A 20299-nucleotide genomic window follows, 5' to 3' on the forward strand; every position below is an offset into this window, starting at 1 on the left:
TGAGTTAAGATATATTTTTACCGTGGAAGTTTAATTGTGTGTAAATATGTGCTTGCGGTTCAAATTCATTATTTACCTTTTTATTTTGTTTTTGGATAACCATGGTGACTGCGGGGCATTGTTTATATCAGTGAGTCATACTTGTAGAGGTAGAGACAAAATTAGGAGGATATCGAAAAAGCCATGGAGATGAGTGATCCTGTTCCCAAGCTTCTTCTACAAGTAAGTCACCCATCCCATCATCATTCCTCATTCGTCTTCTTCGATTTCATTTTCTTTCAAGTCTTGTGTTCTCTCAGTTGATCTCGTCAGCTTTTCAAAGATGCCGTCTAGCAGAAGATCTCTGTAGATTATCACTTCTTCTTCTTCATCAATCTGCTGGCAATGATCCTCCGATTACATCTATTTCGAGTAATCTCACTCTCTCCCCCCCCTCAGACGGAAATCGAATCTGTCGTCACTAAATTGTTCCCCATGTCTATCTACAGTTTCGGATACGGGCATTGGTTGCAGTTTGGTGGAGTTTCAGGATCTCAGGTGCCCTAGAGAGTTCAATGGAGCCAACATCTGGGGTTAGTACGAGCAATTCATCTGGGTTATTCGTTTAATTGAATGTTAACTATCAAATGAAATCAGCTTCTGATTGTTGATAATGCAGATGGGTTACTCTCCCTCAAGACCACTTGTGAGTTTCAATTGCTTTTATATGATTCATTCTTATGTCTCTCCATTGTGCTGACGGAGTTGCAGGCTTTTCTGACGACGAGGTGTTCTGCTATCATATTAATCTTGGTGAGTGTATATCAAACAAAAGAATCAAAAGACAACCTTCTCAGCCTAAAAACGGCGCAAAGTTTAGGTGCTGCAGATTCCTCAATCTATCTCTTGTTTCTTTACTGAGTTTAAAACCACTGTGACTGCCTAATTATTGTGTTGTTTTCAGTGGGACAGAGGTATCTATGAGTGTCTTTGCAAGCATGGATGCTCTTGTGGCGCCCATAGTTACCTTCTTTCAAAAGGTCTTCGGCATCCTTTGTTTCTTGTTTTTCATACTAAGATAAAGAGCAAGCATTTCCATCTTTAAGTTGAAGTCTTGAAGTCTTGAATGTCGCTCTTAAGCTATCCACTTAACTTAGTAATTTAGTTAGGTCAAGCAATGACTCTACCCAAGTTCGCTTAATGGTTAAATTACTCTTGAGCCTTTCCAGAGTTGATCGATGCTATATATTTTTGGTTGAACTGTTGCCCTCCTGGCCATATCACTTAATTGTCGTCAGTTTTATGTTTTTATCAAGATATATATTACTCTCATGATTTCTGAGCTGCTCAGTAATGATATATCTCACCATGTTATCTTGCAGATGCTTGTTCTTCATTTACCTGTAAGTTGAAGTTCCCCCCTTCGGTGATTTGACAAATTTCTTCAGACAGTCATTTGCCCCAGAACTCGCAGCTTATGAAACTAAAAACCAATGCGTCCTTTCTACCTCTCCAGAATGTCACAATGGATCTGGTGGTTGAACAAGGAGCTTCTCCTGGTACTCAAACCCAATACGTCTTTGTAATGAACGGTGATCAAACTCCTTGCTTCACTGCCTCCAACCTTGAACGCTTAAAGTCTGGTCTTGAGGACTGTGTTTTAAGGCATGGGAACTGTTTGGAAATGATGTGTGAACAATGCTTCTCTGATAGGTACATAATATGTTACGCCATTCTTGTTTCTAAACACTTGCGACTTAACTTAGTCTTGCTGGAACCAATGTATGTCCAGTCATTTAACGTCAAGTCTGACAAATCTGGTTATATTCTAAATATTTTCAGAGAGCATCTAAAAGTTGGGAGTGGAACAGCCTGCCCTGAAGAAAATCGTAAGAGACCTGGAGGAACAATGGAAGTGGTGATTGTAATAAGTGACTTATTAGAGACAACTCGCCATTGCAGCAGATCATGTGAGGGCAAAACAGAGGTCTGTTCAGTTCTCAAAACTAAATACATTGAACCTATATTGACATGGACTGTGTTTATTTGTTTGATCTTAAATGGTGAATTTCCCCCAGGTTGTATACTTTGACAATTTCTCTCCTTCCCCCATTCCACAAGTTGCCTTGAGTGCATTGAAAAAGATTGACTGGAAAAGCTACGGTTTGATCCTAGCGAGTGTGAATGATCAAGAAGGACATGTGTTTCTCGAATGGGAAAATTTTCCTTCATATGTTCAAATACAAATCGCTCTCCACTGGTATCACAAGAAGTATCCAACAAGACATAAGACTGAGCCTGGTATAAATCTTGTGAAGAAGGGGATTAAAAGTGCATTAGATGATTTGAAGACTAAACATGAGGGCTTTCTTCTAAGCTCACATTCTCGTAAGGTGATCTCTAAGTCAAACCTCCTTTGAACTATTAGTGTCAATCTCTTAAAATTTCTTAAGGTATAACCAAGATTGTTTTTGCTGTTGTTTATCTTTCTTAGATTTGCAGCTATGTTCCTGACCTTGCAAGATCATTAGCGGGCCTCATATTCTCTTCTACTGACATGGACTTCCAAGGAGATTGCTTATCTGTTCTTGGATTTCAGCCTCAAGAAGCTGAACGTGAAGCAGTGGAAGACTATATACAGAGAAAGATTGTTACGGTTATAGGAATGAATGAGAGTAAACCCCAGAAAGACCAGGAAGCTGCTCCCTTTCTGTTTTTTGAAGGCGGGTCTGAGACATCACACTATGAAGATGAGGAAATAGAAGGTGAGTATTACTCTACCTCCCTTGAATGATACATCTGCTTCTGATAACGGATACAGTAGATAGTCGATATGTGAAAACTATATGTTATCGATATGCATATAGTATTTTCTTTACTTTATTATGTTTCCACCACAGCCTGAGAATGAATCATCATGGGTAGCGCAGACTTGTTTACAGAACTTCATTTAAGAAATTTCAGTTTGTTATGTTCTTGAGGTAGATTTTCCAAAGCCAGTAACAAATAATTGCATCCCTTGCTGTTCTGTTTGTTTTCAATCATGTTTGAATGTGATTAATAGTATATTTCTTTGGTACAGCTTTTATTTATCTCTCTTGTGCGCCGTACATAAATATAGCAATACAAATACTTTCTTTCCTTAGTAGTTTAACAGCTTACACACTTTACCTTATACTATTTGTAAACCTCTCGGGTCGAGAAAGCGCAGCTAAGAGCTGTATTCCAACTCACCAAGGTTTCTATTTTTGTTTATACTATGTCAAACTATGTATACATATATCTAAATAAAATGGCTAGAGTAACACGCCAAGTCTTGTTCATTTCCTAGTTCCCTATAAGACATCTCAAGCAGCAGAAGGTGCAGGAACGTAGGTCATTTCAGGTTCGGATACTTAGGGTCTGACTGGTTCAAACGCAGCGGTTGCGGTTGCGGCTACGGGTGTTTGCGGATGCGGGTGGTTGCGGTTTCTAGCGGTTTTAAGAGATTTGTACGACTGGTTCTGCGGTTAGAAATTGGTGCGTTTGCGGGATACTTATGACTGGTTAACTACCAAATACAGCAGCGATTAAATAATAAATTAACAATATTTATATTTTATATAATTATAAAAATATCAAAAATCATAATATTATAATAAATATGTAAATTATATTTTCAAAGTTATAGTTTAAAATTTTTAAGATTATAGAAAATATTTTTATTTTAAAATTTTATAATATTAATTAAAATATAATAGATATATTTTAGTATTTTTATAATTTCATTTTAAAAAATTTATTAAATATTTTTATTTTTGTATTTATATGGTTTTTTTTAAAAAAAAAAAAAATTATCCTCCCGCAACCGCCCGCAACCGCAAACGCTAGCTGGAACCAGCTTTTGAATTTAAGAGGTTCGGAGCGGTTTGAAGTGATTTGTAGCGGTTTGTATGATTGTTTCGAAACGCTGTCAACCGCTACCAACCGCAAAAGCTGCGTTTGCGGGTGGTAGCGGGGAAACCAATCAAGCTCTTAAGCTAGGAGCCTAGGATGGTCGATTTTGTAACAGTTTCTTCCACATCTGAGGGCTTTTCTGTTTCCACATCTGCAGGGCTTTTCTGTTTAAAATTGAGAGACTCATCATTAAATACATCCCACCATTTATTGACTAACATCTTGATGTCTTCTCTGTCCATTATATACATCACACCATTTATTTAAAATGTAAAAAAATATCCGAACGAATTCTGTAGGATGATATAAAACATATCTGAACCCAAGTATTATTAACTGAACCGAATGGATAATCCAAAAAAATTGAAATTAATAGGCAATATAAATACTTGGTGACATGTATAACTACTTCAAATGATCAACTTTTTTTTTTGTCACAAACTTCAAATGATCAACTAAATGTTTATTTTGGTATGATATATGAAATACGTATTAAAACAGAAATAAATACTTTAAATATCTAATTACCTATAAATAAGTATATCATAATTTACTCTTTGAATAGCAAGTCTGCCTTATCTATAAAGTAATGCATATTGTTTACAAACTTATGTTTGTTTTCATGCTTGATTTATCATTTTGTTGTTATTTTCTTAATTTGATGTGTGTTGGATTATTTTCTATTCAATTTAAGTGTTTTTTTTCTTATGTTTGTTTTTGATTTTTTTTTTTCGGATATATCCAAACAAAAACGATATAATCCAAATCTGAACAATATATGAATAGTTTATGGGTTTCAGGATGTATTACGAATCAGAACCGAACCAGAAGTGTTATTATCCGAATCCATATGTATTTATAAATTATTAGAATGAGACTTGTGATGGTGAAACAGATACCAAAAATCCAAAATACATGATCCGAACCTGAACGGATACTACTCATGCATAATTTCCACCATTAAACATTATATAGTGTTATCATTTTACCAATGTGTTACAATCTCCTTTAGAGATGTTAATCAGGCCGGTCGGGCCAGGCCAACAAGAAAAACACGTAAACATTCGAGCTCTGCCTGGCTGAACCCAAAAATATTTTAGACCTATATTTTAAAGCCATGTCTGGTCTTAATAGGGATATAGAGTTTGTTGGGTTTTCTGGATTTCTTGGAATAATTATTATAATTTTATTTCTGCCAGTTTTACCATTTAAAAGATCTAATTTTTGTACAAAAATCAGTTATAACTTTCCCTTTAAATATAAACTAGAGTTTGATCCGCATGCCATGCCCGTACGGATATTAATTTTTATTTTTATAAATTATTTAATAACATTTATAAACACATAAGTTATGGATATTTTAGGTTCCTACAAAGCTATCCGGATCTAGAAGGATCCGAGTCCGAATCCTGGCAAAAAATTTATGATATTCAAACAAAGTTTAATTTTAAATCTAAAAATCTGATACAAAAAAAATGATCCGTACCCGAACGGATCGGTTGAATTCTAATGAACCAATTTCATTCAAATTTATGAAATTATTTTGGTTAACACTTAAAATAAATTTTGCTGGATTATTATGGTAAATATAATTAATAAAGTAATTAGGAAGAGTGGAAAATGAAATTTAAAAGATGTAATAAAACAGTAAAGATATGTAAGTTCTATTTTGTAATCTTTAATAAATGAAGCCCAATTAATAATGAAAGACAATAAATAAAGTGGTTATAATTAGTTTAAAAATGAATAAAACTATGTAACAAACCACTTAAAATTAGGCAAGTATTATTTTGTACTTTCAGATTTAATAGAAAAGATCATTCTCATGAACCCAATCATATGGTTTTGAGATCATTTTTATTTTATTATAATAAAATATTTAAATCATTCTTCACGAAAATATAATTTTTATTATATATTTAATAAGATTTTTAATTTATTTCAATAAAATAACATTAAATAATGGAGGATATGTATAATGTTGTCAAATATTTATTATTAAAATCAATAATTGTCAAATATATATTTTATTCATTTTTTTGTAATTCTGTATCTTTTATTTAAAGAAAGAAAAAAATTAATTGTAGATTGTTAATTAATTTTATGATTAGTTTAATAAGAAGTATATAATATATATTTGTGTACCAACATATTTTTCTAGAAATTTTTAAGAAGCATTTTAATATTGTAATGCTTCTCTTTTAATATATAGAGGATGGTCAAAACCTTATTAGTTGTCTATCAAGTATACCTAGATTATTTTAGCTAAAGGATAAATTTTAGAATATAATCAAGATTTAGGAAATATAATAAGTTAGATATTATGTAATTTGGAATATCGATCTTAAAGTTGATATTTAATAATAGTGTGATCTTAGGTTGACAAAACGTTTTTTTTTTCAAAACTAGGGTCGGCCCGCCCTACGGGCGGGATATACTTTATTTGTGATTTCAATTTTTATTCTTTTGTATGATTTTGTGGTTTGTGTTTTAGATTTGCATTTACATTTGTAAGTGATGTGTGTAATAATGATATTTCTCTATTAGAAAATTTTAAGCGATGAGGGATATTACATTTAATGTTGGATGTTGTTTATTTTTCTAACTTGTTTATATTTTTTTATTTGTTTTCAAATACATTTTCTGACATTGTACTATTTTATTATTCTTTTTCTTTTTTGTTATGTTTTTTTATAATGAACACACATTTTTATATCATCTTCACATATGTATAACTAAACTCTTTTATTTTTTATTTTTTTATTAGTGTTATTAGAGATTATAAGTTTGTATTAGCATGACATGATGTTCATGATTGATATGGTATTATACGTTTTCTTAAATGTTTGCTCAACTTTTCTTATATATAGTAAGTAGATTTTAGTTTTTATTGTTGTGGTTAGGTTTAATACTCAAAATATTGATTATTTTATATAGTTTTTCAACATTGTACGTGGGTTTTGTATTTTTTTATTCTTATTAAAATATTTGTATATTTATGTATTAACATATTAACATGATTATTTATTTTAAAATTCAAAATAAACCAATCTACATATTTTTGCTAATAATATATAAACAGTTAATGTTTTATTTATTGGTTCAGTAATTTCACATTTATTAGAATAAATTACTTATAACTAATATTTAAAAGAAATAATTGGATAGGCAACAAATCAAATTTAGAATCTAGCTATTACTTTGTATGTTATAACTATATAAATTTTTATGCATTTTACCATTTTTTTTAAATTCTGTATGTTATAACTAATAGCAAAACTGTTTGGAGCAAAGTTTTTAACTTCACGATCTTCATCTTGACGTCAGTTAAGTGTCGGCCCTGGCCACAAGCAGAAGAAGCATGTGCTTTCAGTTGACACGATAATAAGTATTTTCGCAGCCACATATTTATAAAAAGTGACTTTAGCCTAGTGGTTCTAAGAGAAATTACCAGTGCTAGAGGTGCTGGGTTCAATTACCCTTAACTGCATTTATTTATTTTGGTCCTAAATACAAAATGGGACACGTGTCACTCCCAGAACGCACTAATTGATGACGTGGCTTCACGGGAGAGAGGCGAACATTTTTTTATATATATAGATCTATGTATATTTTAGCTAAGAAAAGTGATTACACTAAGGATAGTTATAGTTTGGTTTATATAAGAGAATACAAATAAGAATAGTAACCTTAGAGATACATCAGATATATCGACAAAAATAGATACAACAGATATTATAATCTATGTGGATGCCAAAATAAAATATGTATGGTATAAATTAAGATCGGTAAAATGGAAGCTAGCAAATTATAATCTTTTTAGGAAATGTAAAGTGAGAGAAATTAGATTTCGTATATGATTAATGATTAATTATTTTTATTGAATTATTGTAACTGAATCCTATTTATTTATAGTTGTTTTATGAAATTGATTTCCTTAAATTACTGTTGACGTTTTTAGCTAATGATCAATTTAGGAAAATAGTAATAAAATAGAATAAAACAAAAATCCTTAAAGATAACTTTATTAATTAATTCAGTGGCATTCCCTTGTAAATACTTTGTAAATCTTAGGGTTATTTCATTTTTGTACTTCTGTTTTAATAAATTAGATTTCTTGTTTAATTTCTTTTTAACAAAGGTGTTCCTCATATGCTCTCAAAACAATATAAAGTTAGTTTTAAAATTCTTTGTTTAAAAGGTGTTTTTTTCAAACGTTTTAAAACAATATTATAACTAAACTTAATTTAACAAGATTTAAATGATCAAATGTAAGTAAATAAGATAATAGAATTTATACTAACGAAGAAAAACATTCCATACTTTATATTTTGGAAAAATATGTTCTACATTAGAAAAAGAGTATTTTGAATTTAGAATGTGACTTTTGAAATGATCAAACAATAAGTTTGCTATATTTTGGATTACAACTATTAAAATAATATATCAGTAAGAATGACTCATATCGCAAGAATTATATTTAAACTTAGATATAAAGTTTCGTGCTTTTGGACCGCCTTAGTCAAAACAAGTTTAAGCCTATAACATCTGAAGCTGAAATGAGCTTAGTCTGAAAAGCCTAATTTTCTCTTTGCTTAAATAACTAAACCTAAAATCGATAATTTATAGGGCTAAGCGGGCTCGAGCTACGAGCTTCGGCCCTATTCACATGTCTAATCTCCTTAAAATTGTTATGTACTATAATTCCGAGCCCATACACATCTCAGCCATCATCGATTTTTAAAAAACACTCAATAATTATATATATGAACTTATTTGTTATTGAGTTTTAGTCAATCATTTTTAGAAAGAAAGTTAATCTTTCTTAAATAGATTATATTCATAAAATATACTAAGATTTTAAATGGAAGTCTCTTTAGTCTAATGGTTTGACTTAAGATTCATCAATGCTTCTATACTAAAAATTGAGTTTTTTTTTTCAAATAAGACGAGTTATGCAAATTAATAGAGAAAAAACTTACATAAAATCTTCTACATGTTGCATGAAATAAGAAATATTGTTAAACGTGGATTATCATAAAAAAATAAAATTATCGGCTATAGAATCATTTATGTAATGTTATTTTAGTTTGAAATAATATAATTAAGCAGCCTTAAAATTGGTTTGTTTAGTCATTAGTCTTTTAAACTTGTTGCTTCTTATTGTTTACAAATCGAGAACAAACCAATCAAAATACTTGAAACATATTCCAAAATAATGTAGAACATCTGTAATCCTATTCCATATTTTACTAAAAATGGAGTTTGGAATATGGTTTTTTCCAACTTTTCTCCATTTTCACTTCAAGAAGGAAGTCATATTCGTAATAGGCTTAGTTTTTATTCAGTACTCAATTTTCCACTCAAAATGAAGTACAATTAAAACAAAATTTTATTCCACTAAAGAATAAATTTATTATGAAGTTGTTCATTAAAAAGGAAAAATGAAATAATACACTGGAAATACCGTTAAATTAACTAAAGAATTCAAACAAAATACTAACTGAAATTTGACATTTGATAAAACTCTACTAGATAAACACCAAGACAATCAGAATTTGGCATTTCATTTCAAACTTTGTGAATTTATGGAGGGATATATTGATGAAATCAAGCCCATGGAAAGCTCAACTCTAATCTTACACATGCAAGAAAGAGTATTCTGCAAGTTACAGTATTCAATAAGGAGCTAGGTCTACTAGGCTTCCGATGATAAACAAAAGAGTTCACACGCAAGTGCAATTTGGTCAAACCTGAAGCCGTGTCCACTTAACTTGATTACTAGCAAACTATTGGTACATAATTAATTGGTAACAAACTGGATGTTTGATAAACAACCTCGCAAGGTTGATTTAGCATGACAACTTCACACCCTCTAGACCGTTTTGGAATCCTTTTGATTTTCTTGATGATGCTACTTAAACTCTTACTTACCTCCAGCGTCTTTAAAACTTCACAGTTCCTTATAAAGTATTTTGCTAGATTCATCTTGACAAATGGTTCTGTGACTGTGATTGGTGTCTCCATCTGAACAAACTCGAGAAATGATAGGAAACAATGAGGTAAATATGAAAGTTTTATCTCATCTGTCTCTGGAAGGCAGTCAAAATCCTATAAAATAAACAAAAATTTTTAGATATGAATCTCAACGTGATTACATATTATAAATAAACATTGGTAAATGAAGCGTACCATTAAAAGGGATTGTAGATTGGGACAGCAACCAGGAAAAGTTGGCAACAGCTCCAAAGTAGATTCAACAAACGAAGCATCCAAGCCAGACGAGTTAGATTTTTTCAAACTCTAAATATCCGAACCTGACGCGAAGTATAAAAATATCAGAACAGGTTTTATATCTATATACCAAGATACCCGAAAACCCAAAATAACCGATCCAGATTGAAACGGGTATCCGAACGCCTACCACTATATGTGGATATTGTCCAATTCAAAATTTAAATTTCTTTATTTCTCACATTTGAAAAACGTGGTAAACCACTTCTAACCACTTTTAAATAGATTTGTCTATATATTTGTAATCAAAACCTATTAAAATTTCTAATAAAAATTGTAATTCTTTTCTCTTTCAGTTTTCACACATTCTCTCTATTCCAAGGTATTTCCATTCTACAAATTCTAACAACTTCAAAAGATCACAATTATCAAATCATGGATTCTAATAGAAATATAGAGTGTGATTGGTAAAAATGGAGCAAATGAGAGAAAATAAATAGGTGAAAAAGAGAAGAAAAATTAAAGTTCTGATAGGTAAATTTCTAGCCCAAAATGGTGGAAACAAAAAGTAGAAGAAAATGTGGGTAGAGTCCACTATGTCTAGCGTTATATTTTCCACCTGTTTTTTATAGAGTAAACCAGTTTTTTAAAATCCGATCCGGATCCGCGGTTGAACTAGTAAATTCGGTAACCCGAATATAATCCGATTTGACTTTTATGAAAACCCCATTATTTAAAAATCCAGTAAAACCCACAAAAAACCATTAAAACCCGGAACCCCACAACCGGTTGAACCACTGGTTAAACCAATAAGTCACTTTTATTGTTTTTTTAGATTTCTTAATTATGTTATTGAAATTTATTTTTTATTCAAATTAAAAAGTGATATTTTCAGATTTTACTTATATCTTTTTCAGCTGTCGGATGTCGACTATATATCTCTTTTTTTTGTGAATCTCATTTACACTATTTAATTTGTGATTTATTTGTATTTTTAAGATTCTGATGAAGATCTATGTCATTTAAAAAAATAAAGTTAAAGATGATAAAGAGGACCAAAATTAGTTGTTGTGATTTTGTAAGTATTAGTTTATTTTTGTTATCGATAGTTTATTATTATATAATAATATTTAACTTTTGTTTTTTTTTGGATTTAAATCTTAATTTTACTATTCACATTTAAATACTTAAGGATTTCAAGTCTTGATGTTTTTTATTAGATGTCATAATGTTTAACCTGTTACAAAAATTGTTAAATAGTCTCAATTATATTTTGATATTTTATATGTTAAACCTTATTAATCATCTATATAAGTATTAAAATATTTATAAAGCTTTATAAATTGTTTATAAAACTGATAAATGAATGTATACGAATTTATAAATTATTTTAAAGGCTTATAAATCTATTGTTAGAGTTTAAAATAATGCATAAGTGATAATAAAGTTTATAAAAAATTTAATTGCATTCAATAATAAAACTCCTCAACTAAAGATGTATCGCAAAAAACCCCATCAACTAAACATTCGACGATAGAAGCCCTCAATTTTAATTCTATTAATATTTTTCACCCTCCGTCAAAAATATCGTGACATATGGTGACAAACGTCAGTGGAACTAAAGTTTTAAGGTTTCTTTCCCGAATTTTTTAGTTGAAGGGGAGTTTTTCCGATCTATCTTTAGTTGAGGGTTTTTATTATAAAAACCCTTTTAAATATGAAATGTTGTAACTAGCTAGAGTTATGTTCTTGATGTCAAAATTGAGAAATGTTGTGCCAGTCCAAATTTCAGTTACAAATTAATAAAATTATCAACCAAAGAGATGGATCCATGAGATTCCCTAGCTTAGGTACACGCCTTTCGTTATATTCCAAAGGACTATCTGAAAATTTCAAACGTTACCACGGGAAAATACAGCCTATGGGAGCCAAGAAAATGCTGATATAAATACACTTATAATGAAGGATTAAGCCTTCTTAGATTCAACTGTGTAGTTATGGACTTAATTAGCTTTTATCAATTCGCACGTTACCTATACACTTAATCTCATCTCAAAGGTTTTTTTGTTTTGGCAATTATCACTCATACAGCTCTATATATATATATCTTATAAGGATCTCAAAGAAGAATCACACATATCCTTGAATCTCTTCTCTGTATTTGTCTGGTCCATTCTAGTAGAAAATGAAAGGCAGTAAGAAGCGTGTTGTCTCTAAACCTTCATCTTCTCGTACAATTGTCAAAGCAAATCCAAACGACAACAAATCTGTTACCATAGAACCACCCATTGTGTCTTCTTACAATGACCAGATCAGGCCGTTGCTTGACACAGTGGATCGGATGAGGAACCTGAATGTGATGAAAGAAGGGATCCAGCTTCCGACCATTGTCGTAGTTGGAGACCAGTCCTCTGGAAAGTCCAGTGTTCTTGAATCATTGGCAGGAATCAGTTTGCCTCGTGGGCAAGGAATCTGCACTAGGGTTCCTCTTGTTATGAGGCTTCAGGGAAGTACTAGCTCTGAACCTGAGATCTGGCTGGAGTATAGTGACAAAGTTGTTCAAACGGATGAAGAACACATTGCTGAAGCTATTTCTGCTGCAACTGACGTGATCGCTGGTATGTTCTCTCTCTCTCTCTCTCTCTCTCTCTCTCTCTCTCTCTCTCTCTCTCTCTCTCTCTCTCTCTCTCTCTCTCTCTCTCTCTCTCTCTCTCTCTCTCTCTCTCTCTCTCTCTCTCTCTCTCTCACAAGACAAGCAAGATTATTGTCAATGAGACCTCTCTCTCAAGACAAGAAAGATTATTGTCAATCTTACAATATATGTGTACATATTCCTGCCTAGAGGTGTTATGTTTCCTTACTTGTAAGATATTTTTAATACTGACTTCTGCTATATGATGAAACTTTAGAGTATTATGGGTTTGTAACTTAATTACTTTGTTATGATTAAGAACTTATAAAATATATTATGCTGCATAATCAAAATATATTACTTTGACTATGTAACATGGATAGAAAGGACTATTTAAATACCCTATACATGTGCCTAGAGGTGTTTTATGATTCTGCTATATGATGAAACATTAGTGTTATGTCATATATGTTTGTGAATCACCGTGTAGACTTTGATTAAGAACTTAAAAAAATATATATTATGATGCAGGATCTAGTAAAGGGGTCTCGGATGCTCCCTTGACCCTCCACGTGAAGAAAGCTGGGGCTCCTGATTTGACCATGGTTGATCTTCCTGGGATAACTAGAGTTCCCGTGAAAGGACAGCCAGAGAATATCCATGAGCAGATCTCTGGGATGATAATGAAGTACATCAAGCCTCAAGAGTCCATTATCCTCAACGTACTGTCAGCTACGGTCGACTTCACCACATGTGAATCCATTCGAATGTCCAGACAAGTTGACAAAACCGGTGAACGGACTCTGGCTGTTGTCACAAAGGCAGACATGGCTCCTGAAGGTCTTCTTCAGAAAGTAACAGCAGATGATGTAAGTATTGGACTAGGTTACGTATGTGTCAGGAACCGTGTAGGGGAAGAAACATATAAAGAAGCTAGAGACCAAGAAGAGTTACTTTTCAAGACTCATCCAATGCTCTCAATGATTGATGAAAACATTGTCGGTCTCCCCGTTCTAGCTCAGAAGCTAATACATATTCAAACAACAATGATTTCACGCTGCTTGCCTGAGATTGTACGCAAGATCAAGCACAAGATGGAAACCGCTGACCTCGAGCTTAAAAAACTGCCAATGGTAATGACTTCCACTGGTGAAGCACTGATGACACTGATGGATATCATCGCTTCTGCGAAAGAGTCTCTCCTAAGAATCCTTATCCAAGGAGATTTCTCTGAGTTCCCTGATAATCATGGCATGCATGGTACTGCTCGCCTGGCTGATATGTTAAGCAAGTTCTCAGATGATCTACAAGCAAAGCCTAAGCAAGTTAGAGAGTTCTTGATGGATGAGATCAAAGTTCTTGAAGAATGCAAATGTGTCGGGCTTCCCAACTTCATTCCGAGATCAGCATTCATGGCTATACTTTCGCAACATGTGGATGACATACATGCAAAGCCGGTCGAGTTCATCAAGAACATATGGGACTACATCGAAGTTGTTCTCTCATCAATCATCACCAAATACTCTGAAAACTTTCCTCAAGTTCAACCTTCCATCAAACGAGCTGGTAGAAATCTCATGAGCAAGATCAAGGAACAATCAGTGGATAGAGTGATTCAGATCGTTGAGATGGAAAAGCTTACGGACTACACATGTAGCCCTGAGTACATGAAGTCTTGGACGGAGAAGATAGATGCTCAGAAGAGTTTCGTCGATGCGGTTTTGAACGATAAGATGAAACCTGACAGCTTCTCTGTAAATGGGTTCGGGAGTGTGAAGATATCGCATCTGCGAGAGTATCATGCTCATTTGCTGCAACAGGCGTTTGATATGAAGATGAGGATCACATCCTACTGGAAGATTGTGCTTCGTAGGATTGTGGACAACCTTGCGCTCTATCTTCAGCTATCTGTGAAGTATCTAGTCAACACTCAGTTTCAGAAGGAGATCGTGGCGGAGATGGTGGATCCTAAAGGCGGGGGAGGTGTAGAGAGGATGTTAGAGGAGTCTCCGTCGGTGGCAAGCAAGAGGGAGAAGCTGAAGAAGAGTATTAAGGTTCTGAAGGAGTCCAAGGATGCTGTGGCAGCCATTGTTGATCAGTAGAGATATCACTGATTGAGTTTTCTTCTTAATTCTAGTTTTGCTGTAATAGGATCGAGTCTGGTCATGTCAGGTTCTATGAGAGGGTTTTGGAGTTGAGCTTGGGCATTTTGGGTGTGTTTTTTTCTGAATTTTGGAATTTCTTTGCTATGTTACATTGTTTAAAGGGTCAGAGGTTTTTTGTTCACTTTGTTTAGTCAAACTTTGGTGGTACATATATTTGTCGATCATATTATGTATAAGTCCGGCCCCGTAGCGGGCTTCAGTTCAAGCGTGGAGTGATCGTTATATACATACGTACAGTATTTATATGTTGAAGTTATATACAGTATTTATATACATATGATTAAATTTTCAAGAAACGTCTGCGTTAATCGGTCATCGCCTATTCTGTCTGTAGGTATCATATGTATCATCATTACATATGTTTGACATGATATCTATTCCTCCTTCCCCACGAAAAATATGATTCATACATATAAGATTAAATTATATATGATCGTTTATGTTTTATGTTTGGATTTGACCACATATTTTTTAATATTTCACATCCAAATTCCATAGAAGGAAAACGCTTCGTTTAATAATCGATTGATAAAATAGGTTTGAGTAAATTTAATATATACTATGTGTTTGGTTTGTTCGGTTTGTATAGTTTGTTCAAAGTTTGTTACTATATATAATTAAGAAACTGACAATCACATTAGCTTATGCATATAACTATGATTTTAATTTATTTAAACAATTTGTTAGTTTGGTTTGGTTTGGTTGTTTTGTACAGATTCAATTATTTGGATTTTTGTTCCTTTTTATTGCAAATGTTTTCAATCAAACTGAAAATTATTACATTGAGAGGGGTAGGAGGCAGAACCGGAGCTAAAAGGACAAACACGGAGCGCCGGCGGCGAGTAGAGACCGCTGGCTACCGAAAAGAGAAGAGAAAGTAGATTTGTCTTTTGATAGAAAGTAAGAGGAAGAAAGTTAGAGAAAGGCAAAAGAAAAAAAATTCTTATTTAGGGATTTTAAGGATAAAATCATTTTAAGGATAAAATCACTTACCAAATAATTTACATAATATTACAAATAATTATTAAGGATATATTTATATAGATTGTTTTTTTTTAATCCTTAAAATCCCTAAATAAGGACTCATCCTAAAAATTATTTTATGAAGCATTATATATATTATATAAATCACATATTTAATTACCAAAATAATTTTGTGCAATATATTTAGGCCGTTTGGATAATGATAAAACTGGTTCTAGAATTGATTTCTTACTCATAAAATAAAATGAAAATGAAAATCATTAACAAATCAAATTATAATATTATTTCTCAAACTCTCTATATGATCCATACCTAACAAAAAATTAATTAAGTAATTTCTCATTTAAAATAAAAAGAAATTTCAAAATAGATTTTATAAATTAATTTATAAGCTTGTATAAATGAATTAAAACCTCTTATCATAATTTAAAACATATGATAAGCTAAGATAAATAATTTTATAAATGTATTTATAATTTTTATAAATGATTTATAAAGCTTGTATGAATCTTATTACTCCCTCCGTATCACTTTAAGTGGTGTTTAGAGAAAAAAAAATTGTTTCAAAATAATAGATGTTCTCATTGTTCTAGATAGAATTTAATACCATTTAAACTTTGTGACCAATTGTAAAATACTGATTTTTTTTCTTATTGGTTGAATTAATTTCATTTAATGATATTTTTATGTAACCAAGATAAATTGTATAGAAGTTTGTATTTTCTTAATTCAATTGCAAAAACCTCAAAAATCACTAAAAGTGATACAGAGGGAGTAGACATTAATAGTTATTATAATACTTTATATACAAATATAAGGCTTTATATAACAATATAAAATCATTATATAAATTTTAATAAAAAACATTGTTTATTATTTTATGTAGTTTACAAATATATATAAAAAAATTGATCAAACATTATTATTCTTTCTATAGTTTCAACAAATAATTACCGTAAATAATTATTTGTAATATTATGTTAATTTTTAGTAAGTGATATTAACTGTTTATAGACTTATTTTTTCTATTAAATCTAATTAAAATAAAAATAAATCAAAATAAATAAAAATTAAAAATTATTGACCAATCAATTTATAACATTTTTTAAGATTTCATAAATGATCGACACATAAGAAAAAATCTCTTAAGCGACTTCTCAATTAATATATAGTAGGATAGTAGGATGAGATTTTAAAAAAGATTTTATAAATTAATTTATAAGCTCTTATAGATGACCTACAAACTCTTATGATAATTTAAAATATACAATAAGCCAATATAAGTAATTTGATAAATGTTTTTATAGATGATTTATAAAATATATAATATGAACTTTAGAAGATGTTAATAGTTATTATGATTATTTATATAAAATATCATGCTTTTAAATAAGAATATACAATCAATATACTGATCTATGTAAACTGTTTGTCGTTTATTATTTTATAAATATAAAAATTGATCTATATTAAATAATATCGACCAATCAATTTATAACATTTTTTTAGGATTTTATATATGATCGACACATAAGAAAAAGTCTCTTAAGTCACTTATCAATTAATATATAATAGGATAATAAGATGAGATTTTAAAATATTTTTTTAAATTAATTTATAATTTCTTATAGATGACTTACAAACTCTTATAATAATTTAAAATATACAATAAGCCAAGATAAATAATTTGATAAATGTTTTTATAGATGATTTATAAAGCGTGTAATATGTACTTTAGAAGATGTTAAATAAGAATATAAAATCATTCTATTGATTTATATAGACAGTTTGTCGTTTATTATTTTATGTATTTTATAAATATATAAAATGATCAATTTATTTCTCTTTCTATAATTTAAACAATTATTTACCATAAACAATTATTTGTAATATTATATAAATTATTTGGTAAGTGATATTAATTGGTTATAGACTTACATTTTTTTTAGATCTAAATAAAATAAATAAAAAAATAAAAATCATCAACCAATCAAAATATAATAATTTTGTAAAAGTTCACCTATGATCGATAATAAAAGTTACTAAAGTGACTTCTCAATTAATATATAGTAGGCTTTACGAGGATGAGAATGTGTGTGTCCACATTTTTCTATTTTGGAATGTTCCAATTATGGAAAGATTGTATATAGTATCTATATATATAGCCCGTGTATAATAAATATGATAAACGTTATAGTTTTCGAAAAATCTTTCTTGTTTTGTATGAACACCGTTTGTTTTATTTCTTATTTTAGCATGTTCTTTCGTCAACTCGCAGAAGGAAAAAAAACTTAGATCATAAGGGCCGATCTTTATTCTTTTATGTAGTAAATGTGAAAATTACAAAATTTTGTATGAAATTTACGTTTTATGTCCGCATATAGTTTGCCCTAAATGCTTATAGCTTTAGCGGGGAATCTTATTTCCAAAACCGGAAATACCATTAAAGAAGGATATAGAGAGAAGAGAAGGCACTGTCTTTTTTTTTTTGCTGATTGATTAGTGGCCGTTCCTCAATTATGTTGTGTTGCTCTTACAGTTGTTTTATGAAGGATATAGAGAGAAGAGAAGGCACTGTCTTTTTTTTTTTGCTGATTGATTAGTGGCCGTTCCTCAATTATGTTGTGTTGCTCTTACAGTTGGTTTATAATTAATTCCACTTAAAACCTTACAGTGATATGGTCATGGATTGAAATGTGAGATTAATAACGTAACATCTTGCCTCAGTAAAAAAAAAAGTATCAACCGCTGGTTGGCAGCGTGGATGAAAGAGAAGCTTAAAAGTTAAAACCAGTATCAATCTTTTGAAGGAGTCCAAGGAATCTGATTTCGCCATTGGAGATAGTTGATATATTGGTTTATTATCATTTTGGTAAAATTTGGCTTCTAATTTCTATGGTTTCGGATCCGAAACTCGTGATTTCTTGCATTTTATTATTTTTCACTTTTAAATAATTGTGTAGATCAAGTGGGACTTCAGTACATTGAAGAGTGTGTCAGCGTTAGTCAGAAATCTCAGTACATGAAGTAGTTTTTTTTTCTGTCAGCAACATAAACAAAATCATCTAGACTCTGCAAACCAGACTGCTAGCTCTACATCCATATGGACAACAATAGATAATTGTTGAGAACTACAAACGTAGGATCATACCCCAAGTTAATTCTGCTGAGGTAGGTTTTTAGATACATTGGAAATCTGGTCTAGGAAGCCAGTGAATAATATCGATCAGTACGATAACGCTCGACTAAGGAAGAATCGATCGGTACCTAGTTAATAGTATTGATTGACACCCGATCCTTATTTACATGTAAGAGCTGGAGCAGTAAATAAAAAAAAAGCATATAACTTAATTATCTGATTAGACTTATAGCGAGAGCTGGATACCTTTCCATTAAAACTCCAGTTATAGGACAGTTATTCACACACCCTAAGCATCTATTAACATTGTAAATACTTGAAACCCTAAATCTAGCTATTTTCTCTTAATTCTTACAACCAACAAACCATTCAACTGCTTTTCTTTATTTATTGCTTTATTATTATTTTCCTAGTTTAAATGACATTATTGTGTTTATTGTGTCGACACGCTCCATGTGGATTCGATCCCTAAGTACTACAATTAAACCTCTTATTTAAAAGTGTAAAGTTGATCGTAGGGTAATTTGAGTGATATCACTCATACTCTTCAGATTAAACATTGTCAAATAGTGGATGAAATATTCCCATTATTATTACTCTAACATGGAGTGTTTTTAAAACCGGACCGATTCTGATGATTGGATCAGGTTTGACTAGGGGTGGGAGTTCGGGTACCCGTTCGGGTTTGGGTCGGGTATTTCGGATTTTCGGGTATTTCGGAATAGAGGTGTAGAACCCGTTCGGATATTTCTGTACTTCGGGTCGGGTTCGGGTATTTTTAGTTTGGATTCGGTTATTTCGGATCGGGTTCGGATATTTAGATTTTGAAAAAAAAAATTAAAATTTTCATTTCTCAAGTTCTTGTATTTAAAAATATAACTTTCAGTTAACTAATTTTTTATTTTTAATAGATTGAATGATTAATAGATTTGGACATAACATTTTAAAACTAAAAATGCATTAATTTAGTTATTTTTTAAAAAAATTTGGATGCAATTTTTTGTTAATTTTTGAAATAAAAAACTTGACATGCATTTTAAGTGAGTAAAAAATTATTTTTTCGTAATTGTATTTTTATCATATGAACTTAAGGTATGTGTAGTATCAATATAAATATTTTATATAAAATGAGAGATGTAAACTAGAAATGTAAGGTTAATTATACATATGTTCGGTTATCTTCGGATATCCATTCGGGTTCGGGTATTATCCGTTCGGGTTCGGGTATCC

The 20299-nt window shown here is 31.0% G+C and overlaps 2 protein-coding genes across 2 annotated transcripts; both read left to right on the forward strand.

Moving 5' to 3' along the window:
- Window positions 1-76: 76 nt before the first annotated feature.
- LOC106449983 (type 2 DNA topoisomerase 6 subunit B-like) lies at window positions 77-2997 on the forward strand. The gene is made up of 11 exons (XM_013891642.3): window positions 77-222; window positions 300-411; window positions 489-572; window positions 659-685; window positions 751-859; window positions 944-1019; window positions 1362-1382; window positions 1496-1692; window positions 1822-1966; window positions 2058-2372; window positions 2474-2997. Exons 1-11 carry the CDS (start codon window positions 184-186, stop codon window positions 2771-2773), a joined length of 1425 nt encoding a protein of 474 aa, XP_013747096.2. The 5' UTR covers window positions 77-183; the 3' UTR covers window positions 2774-2997.
- A 9243-nt stretch (window positions 2998-12240) lies between these two features.
- On the forward strand, window positions 12241-15564 carry LOC106393040 (dynamin-related protein 4C-like). The gene is made up of 2 exons (XM_048743289.1): window positions 12241-12767; window positions 13313-15564. Exons 1-2 carry the CDS (start codon window positions 12335-12337, stop codon window positions 14881-14883), a joined length of 2004 nt encoding a protein of 667 aa, XP_048599246.1. The 5' UTR covers window positions 12241-12334; the 3' UTR covers window positions 14884-15564.
- The last annotated feature ends 4735 nt before the right edge of the window (window positions 15565-20299 follow it).

This window comes from Brassica napus, chromosome A1 (assembly GCF_020379485.1).
Source record: "Brassica napus cultivar Da-Ae chromosome A1, Da-Ae, whole genome shotgun sequence".
NCBI lineage: Eukaryota > Viridiplantae > Streptophyta > Magnoliopsida > Brassicales > Brassicaceae > Brassica > Brassica napus.